The following is a 9,781-nucleotide window of genomic DNA, read 5'->3' as shown; positions in this document are numbered from 1 at the left end:
GAGACCTGGGGCTCTTGAGCTGCCATGGAAGGAGGTAAAAGCTGATCCCCCGCGCCTGACCTATGTATGGCCCAGCATCTTGAGCTGTGTACAAGTCATCCAAACTGGGCTTTGGTGTGGTCATCTGAGAAATGGGGACAATGTGCTTATGAGGAAGTGCCCGGCACATGACAGACAACTGCATCTGTTCCTCTCCTATGACCCAGAGTCATAGTCTCAGAGTCTGTAAAGCGAGGACGAGGACGGTAACTGCTTCTCCCGGGCTATTGTGACAATCCCACAAGCCAGCGAGTAGCCTAAGGCAGTGTCTGTTCACCGACATGGCAACACCGTCCCCGCAGGCTCCCTCCCTTGTGACTGATGTGCCGCTGTGCAGGCAGGAGCTGGCAGAGGGGGCCGCACCCGCTGTTCCGACTGCGCCATCCGCAGAAGCCCACCTCTCGGTTGGCCCCCAGCCCAGCCCTGAGCAGTCCCTCCCCCGTGAGGCCCAGAAGTCACTTCCCACCAGGGCACTGGACACTGCTGCTAGCAAGGTGGTTTTCTACCTTTAATTGGGGACACACAAGGCACCTCTCCCACTACAAGAGGATCAGCCACCAGGCGGGCCCCAGTGCCAGAGGAGCCCTGCCGGCAGGAGCAGAGGGAGGAGACAGGACAAGGTAGTGGAGGGAGGGGGGCCGGGCGTGCCCTGGAGCCCCACCCTGCAGCCTGGGGCTGGTGAGGTCTCGCCCACTGCACCCACTGCGTGCAGCTTCGTACCTGACAGCGGGCAGCTCCTCGGAGGGCTTCCCCCCTGCGCTCCGCGGCTAGCTGCAGCTGTCGTGCGCCCCGAGGCAGGCAGGGAATGGTGAGAGGCTCCGTAGAGCCTCCGCTGAGGCCAGCCTCCAGCCAGGCCCAACCAGCAGTGAGGGCTCGGAAGCGGCTCCTCTGGGGATAGGTCCAGGACAGGGCACCACCCAGGGCAAAGAAAGTCACACCGGGTCAACCAAGCAGCCAGCCCGTCTGTCCTGGGGCCTCCCACTTCTCAGCAAAGTCGCAGTGGCCGGCTCAGGTGGGGAAGGAGGCAGCAGTGGCCAGGACCTCACTGCAGCACGGACCTGTCTCCCCGATCCAGCTCGCTGCCTCCCCACACCCCCGGCACAGCCCAGCCGCAGCCGGTCAGCTCCGTCCTCGAGGAGGAGAGCGGGGGTAACAAGCCACCCCCAAAGCAGCCTAACACCAAAGGAGGGAGAGAGCCCCAGCCCAGGGGACGGGAGCAGCGGGGTGCCAGACCCAGCGCTCATAAGGCAAACAGCATGTCGTCATCTTTCTCCTGGGTCTTTTTCCGAGGGGCCGAGCCGGGAGGGGGGCCCGGGGGCCTCTCGGCTGAGGGGCTGGAGAGGTTGGGCAACCGATCGGCAGCTTTGGCCCGTTCTTCCAGGAACTTGTCAAATTCTAGAGGAAGGAGAGAGGGTAAGGGTGGGCTCTGAGGCCAGAGCCCGGAAAGTGGGTGGGCAGGCAGGGGCCGGGGACTACTACCTTCACTGGTGACACCCTTGGGCTCTTCCGCGCCGTTCCCCTGAGAAAGCAGGAGAGGAGGCAGAAGTTAGCTGCGCCCCAGGGAGCAAGGCCCGGGCGTCCACCTGGTGGGGTGGGGGGGTGGAGGTGGCAGTTGGGCGCCGCTAACCAGTGTTCGTTCCAAGCGCAGGCCCTGCCCCGGCTCTGCCGTTTCCTGAGCCCCAGAGCCTTGGGTGTCACCTGACTTCCCTGAGCCTCAGTTTCTTCTTCCATAAAATGGGGAGGTTGAAGCTAACTTAGAGGGTTGCTGGGAAACTAAGACAGGGTAACAGGCAGAGAAGAATGCCGAGCGCAGGATGTGGCGCCTGGTGGGTCCTCGACGAACGGCCATTCTTTTCCTTGAGGGTCTCGAGGGGTGGAAGTTCTCGCCCCCATGGTGGAGAGGGAGAGACCCAGAAACTGAGGGCCATTCACGCTAAAGGTGAGGGCTGGAAAAGAGGTGACGCTTCTGCGTCCTTGTCCCGACAGAAACACAATCTTGGCACTTGCAGAAGGCAGCCTCGGGCCCGGAGGTGCCCGGGCTCTGGTGTGGTCCTTGGTGCCCAGAGCGGTGGCTCATGCTGGGGCGGAGCCCTGCACGGAGGACCTGAGTCTCACTCCGCCCCCTCTCTCCCTGGGGCCCCATCTGGCGCCCGCCTGCCTCCTCCTGGACACTTCCTGTAGAGGACAGCGGACTGCCCTAGGCCTGGGCCCCCCTGCAGCTGCGTATCAGTCTTCTGGTCTGCAAGATGGGGTGCGGGCGGGGTTTCCCTCCGCACTCGGCTCCCTGAGCTACTGCAGGCGGAGCTCAGCGCCATCAGGCTTCCCCCGACAGCCTCCCTGGCCCGGCCCTCCGGCGGCTGACACCTGCTGGCACTGCGCACTGGGAGCAGGCCCTGGGAAGCAGCTGAGAGGGGTGCTGTGCCCAGGCCCTTCTCTGGGGGGCAGTGGGAGGGACGTGCTTGGAGGAGGCAGGCGGGTGGCAGGAGATGGGGACTTTACGCTCGTCCCTCCTCACCAGCGGTTCACCCCACCCCCCTCAGGGCGCTGGACAACTCTACTCTGGCCCCGTGGCCATTTGTTTCTTCACGAGAAAAATGGGCCCCCTGCCAGGTGGTGAGGGGTGGGCCCCGACGTACCACGTCAGTGGATAGCCACTGCTCGATGTCCTCCATGAAGCAGGCCTGGGTGACAGGGATCTGGAAGGAAGGGCAGAGGGTGAGGCGGGAGGGCAGTGCCCTGGGCAACAAGGCAAAGGCCCCCCAGCTCAGTGCCCCTCAGCCGGGTGGCCCGGGCAGTCACTCACCCCTGCCCTGAGCTTTCTCCTCCTCACTTGGCCCTGCCCTGTCCCCTGCTGGCATTGTCCCCCGTGCCAGGCTGTGGGTGAGAGTGCAGAGCCAGGGGCCTGAGCAGGAGATGGGGATGGCGCTCCTCAGCTGGAGCAGGGCCCGCAGGGAGAATGGACCCCAGTTCTGCTGCACTGGTCGGGAGCGAGGATGGAGGAGGCCCTGCGCAAAGGCCCACGGGGGCTCCGGAGCGTCTGACTAAAGAATATGCAAAGCCCAGGGAGGGACCCCAGACGTTTCTCCAGCCATCAAGGCTGGGGTGGGGGGCACAATGAGTGGGCCAGGGGCTGCCAGGTTCTGTCCCCTGGCACCTCCACAGAGCCCCTGACACAAGGTGGTGTACAGGGCCCAAGAGCAGAGAGGTGCCGAGTTGCCCAGACAAGGCCAGTCTGGTGGGCTCAGGGGCAGTGCTGCAGATGGGGACATTTTGCTTTGGGCCACAAAGTCACGGGCTCTGCCACAATGGCTGCTGCACAGGGGAAGGGCTTGGGGGCCTCCTTCTCTAGCCGAGTGTGCAGTGGGCAGCTCCAGTTGGAAGTTACGGGCGCAGACTTCGGAGTCGGAAGGACTAGAATCCGGCCCGGCCCCTAATACAGCGAGACCCTGGGCAGGAAACTTAACTTGTGTGCCCCTCATTCTGTCCCCTAGAGTGAGGACAACAGCGCCCACTGTCCAGGCTGCTGTGAGGGTGAAATGGGACAGCAGATGTCAAGAGGTTGGCACAGTGCCTGGCCCAGAGTAGCTGCTCAAGAAATGCCAGTTACTAATTCCTACTCATTAGTGTAGCACAAATAAAACTACTATTTCCTAGTTACTACTTAGCTGCTTTGGGAGAGAGAAGGAGAGCGAGTCTTTCTCCAACCAAGCCAGTTCAGTCTCCAAGCTCCACCACCCACGGGGCAGCAGCAGAGCCCGGCAGGAAGGCAGGAGCCGACTTCCTGGCAGCAGCAGTGGCAGGTGCTCCGGCTGCGCACACTGGCTCCCTCTCCCACCTCCTCTGCCCCCGTCGCCTCTCAGCTGCCAGAGCAGCTGCCTCGGCCTTGCCTGAGTCCAGAGCAGAACTGGGCAGAGGGGCTGCGGAAGCTGCGCTGTCTGGGCCAGCCTGGGAACAGCCAGAGCCCCCGGGCCCTCGCTGCCCCTCCTGCCTCCTCTGGGTCTTGGTCCAGGCCCCACTCCCTCAGGGAGCACCACCGTGCCGTTCCTGTGCCCGCGGAAGTCCTGCGAGCAGCACCCCAGCTCTCCGGGTGGCCAGGCCTGGCCCCTGCTCACCATGCCTTGTCTCACCATCCAGTCACTGAGGCTCTTCTCGCCACCGCCTCCCATCTGGATGAGAGAGAGTCACACTGACAGTGGTGGCACGGCAGGGCCAGGGCCACTGGTGGCCGCAGCCTTCTCCAGCAGGGATGATCCTTTTGGGGCAGGAGGCCCACATATCTGTGTGTGTGTGTGTGTGTGTGTGTGTGTGTGTGTGTGTGTGTGTGTGTGTGTGTGTGTGTGCATGCATATGTGCACCGGGGGTGTGGCGGCAGGTGCCAGGGCATGGAGGAAGCAGCGGAGGCGCCCACTGTGGGTGAACCACAATAGCTCTGGGACACCAGAGCCCTGATGGGCTGGGACAGAGCTGAGAGCAAAGGAAACAAAGCTTCTCAGCCCTTTCCACAAAGATCCCAGAGGCTGGGCCCGAGCAAGCCTAGGACGGCAGAGCAGGTGGCCGTCAGCCAGTCCGGAGGCTCCCAGGGTTTAGGAACATTGGTCTGTCCAATACCCTCCTGTTCGCCGATGGCAGCAGGCTTCCTAGGGCCCCGGAGTGGACTGGGGGTAGAGGGAGACTGGAGTCCTGGCTCCAGGCCCATTACCCTGTGACTGCCTTGCGCACCCCACACAGACCCAGCGCGGGGCCTGGCTCACTGCGCACCACGGGCACTCTAGGGAGTGAAGGAACATCACCACGCCACAGGACTGGTGAGTCCTGCTCTGAATCCCGGCGGCAAACATGGGCTGCCCACAGAGTCGGCACTTGATTCTGTTGTGTGCTTTGCCATTTGCTGTCGTGTTCTGACGGTTTAGTGGGTGAAGGCCTCACCCCCAGCCAGACTTAAGCACCTCAGGAGCAGGAGTCTGCTCGCACAGTTTTAGGAAATCATTCTGATCTGGTGGAGGTTGCTTCAAGTTATCGGAGAGGAAATGAGTGGTCATTTGTTTACGTTTCTGTTTTTCTGCAACAGGAGTTGTGTGTGTGTGTGTGCGTGTGTGTGCGCTTCCTTCCCGTGGGCTAGCTGCAGGGTGGTGTGGCAGCGGGAGACCTGGACCCTGGTTCTAGTCATGGCAGAGTTGCTGTGTGCCCCTGGGGAAGTGAGCCCTGTCTCGGGGTGCAGCACGAGTGGACTGGCTGGGATTGTTGCCTGCTGGGCTGCGGAGTCGGCCTCCGCTCATGAGAGGCGGCTACAGCAGGCTGGACGCATCTGGATTCTTGGGGCTGGAAGGGTGGCCCTTGGAAAAGGCAGGCCGAGGAGGGGTGCATGTACCTCCGTTCACTCGCCTCTGTTCCTAAGAGCTTTTCAGATCCGGTGTGCTTGGCGCCAGCACAGCTTTGAGGCCAGGAAGACCAACAGCTGTGAGACCCTGGACAACGTACCTGGCAATTCTAAGCCTCGGTTTTCTCATCTGTAAATGGGGATGACCACACAACAGCACTGTGAAGACTAAATGCTGTCTTATTAATACTTTACCGTGGCCAGGCACCATGCTGCGGATACCACACCTATCGTTTCACCTAACCTCTCCCTGGAACTCAGCTTTCCCATTTGTAAAAGGGATAATAACATACCCTAAGGGTTTGCGGGGTGGGGTGCCAAGTGCTTAGTGCGGGGCCTGGCAAGGAGCTCAATAAGTGATCACTTATAAAACAAAAAAGATTAAAAAGATTGGATACTCTGAGACATGGCGTGGCACGCTGCTCTGCTTGGTGGCAGGTCACGCCACACAGGAGGCACTGGGCTTCCCTGCTGGTCCTGCCTGCATGGTGCTCTGTGCCTCGCTCTGTTCTGACCTGGGAATCATTCCTCAGATGCTGAAAGGCCCAGGAGTGGAGACAGAGCACCCTTAGGAGTCGCCAGGACTTGACTCCACGGTAGACTGGATGGCTTCCGCAGCCTCCTCCCAGCTTCCAGCCCCATTCTTTTAGAATGGAAGTCAGAGCAACGTCCTTCCTGTGCTCAAGACTTTCCAGTGGGTTCCACCTCACTTGGGACGCAGTTGGAGTCCTCCCGGCCGCCCCAGGTCCCTGCTACCCCTTGGGCTCCATCTCCCACCCCCCGACCCCACGCTGGCCTGGGAAGCCCCCAAGGTGCCGCCCCTGCTCTTCCTCCCAACTCCTGGGTCCTGCTGTTTCTAACTGTCCCCCACGGGAGCTGCTCTGTCTGCTCATGTATGGAAGCAGAAATTCTCAGGCTGCCCGACAGGCATCTGGATACACGTGTGAAGATGGGAGAATCGTGCGTGGAATTCTTGCCTGGGGGAGGGGTCGCCTACAAAGTGCGCTTGGTGCTGGACATGTGGCTGTCACTCAATCACAGTGAAGCAACTAAATGAAACTAACAGACACCCTAGGACTCCACCCTGCTGTTTTAGGGTACTCCTCTGCCCACATAACTGCAAATGAGAGGTCTCTAGAGGGGCAGTGAGGTATGCTATTGACTGGACTCTAACTCTGTGCCAAGCACCCTAAATATATCCACTCACATGTTCTATCATCAGCTACTGCAGTCCCACCATGGGCCCCAACGCGCAGATGAAATGGAGGGTCAGGAGGGCTAATGGTCTGCCTGACACACAGCTGGTAGGTGGCGGAGTTGGGACAAGATCCCAGGGCCACTGGACTGCAGCTCCCTCACTGAGACTCAGGTCAGGATCCCTGCCACGTGGCCAGGCGTGGCGGCTCACGCCTGTAATCCCAGCACTCTGGGAGGCCAAGGCGGGAGAATTGCTTGAGGCCAGGAGTTCAAGACCAGCCTGAGCGAGAGCGAGAGCCCGTCTCCACAAAAAACAGAAAAATTAGCTGGGTGTGGTGGTGTGCACCTGTAGTCCCAGCTACTCGGGAGGCTGAGGCAAGAGGATCGCTTGAGCCCAGGAGTCTGAGGTTGCTGTGAGCTATGATGATACCACTGCACTCTAGCCCTGGCGACAGAGTGAGTCCCTGTCTCAAAAAAAAAAAAAAAAACCAGAATCAAAGAATCCCTGCCATGTGAGCTCGGGCAAATGGCTTCACCTCTCTAACAGTTTCCTTAGCTGTAAACTGGGAATAACCACATTTGCCACAAAGCGCCAATTTGAGAGCCAAATGAGGAAAGAGGTGTGGATGTGCCGAGACAGTGCCTGGCACACAGTGGGGCATTTCCTGCCGTCCTTCTGGGCCCCAGGGTGGCAGGAGGGCCCCTCTGCTTACCGCGCCAGTGCTCTGCTGCCGGGCGTCCAGGGCTCCAGCCAGGCCATCTGTTGCTTGGGGGGCTTCGTATTTTACCCTGAAACACAGAGGCCACCAGGCCATCAGATGCCATCCTTGCCTCACTGGGCCTGCCAGCTGAGGCAGGGACAGAAGGGTGGGGGCGGCTCAGGTCACCGGACGGGCGTGGGCTGAGGCTCCTACTCTTCAGGCCTGTCTGGGAGTGGGAGGAAGGATCTCATTTCCTGCCTCTGGGAATCAGGATCAGATGTGTGACCCACATGACAGGCACAGCAAGGCTGGGGAAATTAGGGAGGGTGTCAGTGGCCAAAGGCCAATACCAAGACCACCAACGGCTGTGGCCAGATTTGGCCAAACTCAGAGGACTGAGATACGGCTCTGATGACCCCATGTCCGTGGAGAATTATCTACAGACCCTTTCTCGAGCAGTTTCTGTTTCCTAATATTGTACGCTGTGGCTCCGTACAAGGTGGCATCGGAATGGTGGGCTCCACGCTGCTGCTGAAACAAATCCGTGCGGTGCTGGGCGAGGTGCTGCCTTGCGCTGTCATCAGCACAGACGCCTGCTCCGTACCCCACCCCCGCCCCCCGCCACTGTCTCGGCAGCGTGTAGAAGACAACTCAGTTATGGCTCTTCTAAGTGAGCCCTGGGAGAAGCCCACCAGCCGGGCAGGGTGGGAAGGCAGGAGCTGGGAGGAAACGCAAAGCGGGCGGGCTGGAAGGGGCAGGGGGCAGACCCCGCAGCCACCAGGCAGGTGAGGAAGGGCGGGGAAGCATGTGCTGGGTTTGAGGTGAAGTCTCAGGGCAGTGGGAGGAGAAGGTGGGCTAACGAGGGGCTGGGGGTCTGTCCCAGATGCTGCAGGGGGACGTCCAGGGCATCTGTTCTCGCTCTGAACTGCCAGCAGAGGCCAGGCCTCAGCCCGGGGTTGGTCTAGCTTTGAGGCGAACAAGTGAGCCACGGAGCTCTGCTCTCGAGGGGAAAGCCCTGCACAGCTGGGGATGGGGGTCTCCAGGCGGGGACGCTGGCGCTCCGCCGAACCTGGAGCTGGCCTAACTCCAGGCTTCAGGAACTGGGACCGTATCACATCTAACTCTTGCAGTGCCAGTGTGCCCTCCTGGGAATGCGATGGGCTGGCGCTGAAAGGGGCTTCGTGAATAAGATCCCCGGTTCCCAGGCAGTCCTTTGAAGAGCACTGCTACCCGCTCCTTCCCACAGGGGCAGAGTTCCCTGGAGGAGTGCGACTGCTGGCTGCTTCGTCCCCTCGTTACACGGCTCCATCCACGGCAAGTGAGCTGGGGACTACTGAGAGCCACGCTGGCACCAACCTTAAAGCCAATGGGGTGGGGTCCGGGGTGCTCACTCCTTTTGGAGAGAGGCTTAGCACCCCTGGCTAAATCTGGGCAACGAGAGCTGGCAAGGAGGAAGTGATCCAAAGATTCAGCAGTGCCTCCTGACCCAGAGAAGGCCTGCTGCTTCAGGGTGCGGAGGCAGCACGTCGCTGCCTGTGTCTGGGACATGCTTGGCGCGTTGTGGAAAAGGCAGAATAAGGCGCGCCCGGCCCCAGGAACATGCAGAAGCTGATGTTTTCCCTGCACTCGTCAGAACTCTACGTTCTTTCCTAATTACTCCTTGCTACCGCTGCCTTTCCCTCGCTCGCTCTCTCTCTCTCCTGGCCACACGCACAGCTCTGAAGCCGAAGCTCGGCTGTCCCTGAGGGCCACGCCTACAGCACGGAGGGTCGAGGATACCCCTGAGGAAGCCCACACAACCCACACTGGGCTGCAGACCCTGGGCAGGGGCCTCTGCCCCACGTCAGTGCAAGAGGGAGGAGGGCCACTCCTCAGGTGAGGCTGGTAGAGCGGGGCTGGACCTGGGACCACCTGCGGTAACACCTGTCTAAGTGTTTCCTGGAGAGGACGTATCTGTGCACAGTGGCACAGAGCATGTTCCCAGGACGACGTGGAAGAGGGTGAGGAGAAGCATCCCACCTCCAAGAAGGCCTGGCTGAGGTGCCCCTGCTGCTCCTTGGCACCAAGTAGACGGGCTGTGACGGCGCCAGCTGTGGCTGGAGCTGGAGCAGAAACGGGGCTGATAAGGAGCTGGCTTCCCCGCCAGCCAAGATGGAGCCGGCTGCAGGTGGGGAGCCAGGCAGGCAGAAAAGGCCAGTCAGGTGCCCGGAGCTAGACGGTCCACCAGAAGCACAGGGTGGGCCGGCCCGGCACGACAACAAAGGGAGGAGAACTTGATGCTAAGGCACACTCCTGTCCCTGCTGGATCTTTTCTGCTGGGGTGGGAACCAAGACCTGGGAGGGCCTGCAGAAGCCAGGGCCTGAGAAGGTGTGTGATGTCGTGTAAGCTGTGCCCAGCCCCAGGGAGTTTCAAAGATGCAACTCTGGTAAGAAAAAACCCTTCCCATGCTCCCTATTGCTAATGCTA

At 60.9% G+C, this 9,781-nt stretch overlaps 1 protein-coding gene across 1 annotated transcript in view; it reads right to left on the bottom strand.

Annotated features, from left to right (window-relative positions):
* Nucleotides 1–533: 533 nt before the first annotated feature.
* The window catches only part of TOM1 (target of myb1 (chicken)), a 39,690-nt gene continuing 30,442 nt past the window's right edge, over nt 534–9,781 (bottom strand). The window contains exons 12-15 of the mRNA XM_012644715.1: nt 7,327–7,402; nt 2,676–2,735; nt 1,519–1,558; nt 534–1,434 (exon numbers count right to left, since the gene is read on the bottom strand). Coding sequence (XP_012500169.1) covers nt 1,280–1,434; nt 1,519–1,558; nt 2,676–2,735; nt 7,327–7,402 — 331 coding nt within the window. The 3' untranslated portion in view covers nt 534–1,279. The remainder of the gene's footprint in view (nt 1,435–1,518; nt 1,559–2,675; nt 2,736–7,326; nt 7,403–9,781) is intronic.

The sequence above is a fragment of the Propithecus coquereli genome, unplaced genomic scaffold, assembly GCF_000956105.1.
Source record: "Propithecus coquereli isolate 6110/MARCELLA unplaced genomic scaffold, Pcoq_1.0 Scaffold218, whole genome shotgun sequence".
NCBI lineage: Eukaryota > Metazoa > Chordata > Mammalia > Primates > Indriidae > Propithecus > Propithecus coquereli.
This window is presented reverse-complemented; position numbering and strand designations above follow the sequence as displayed.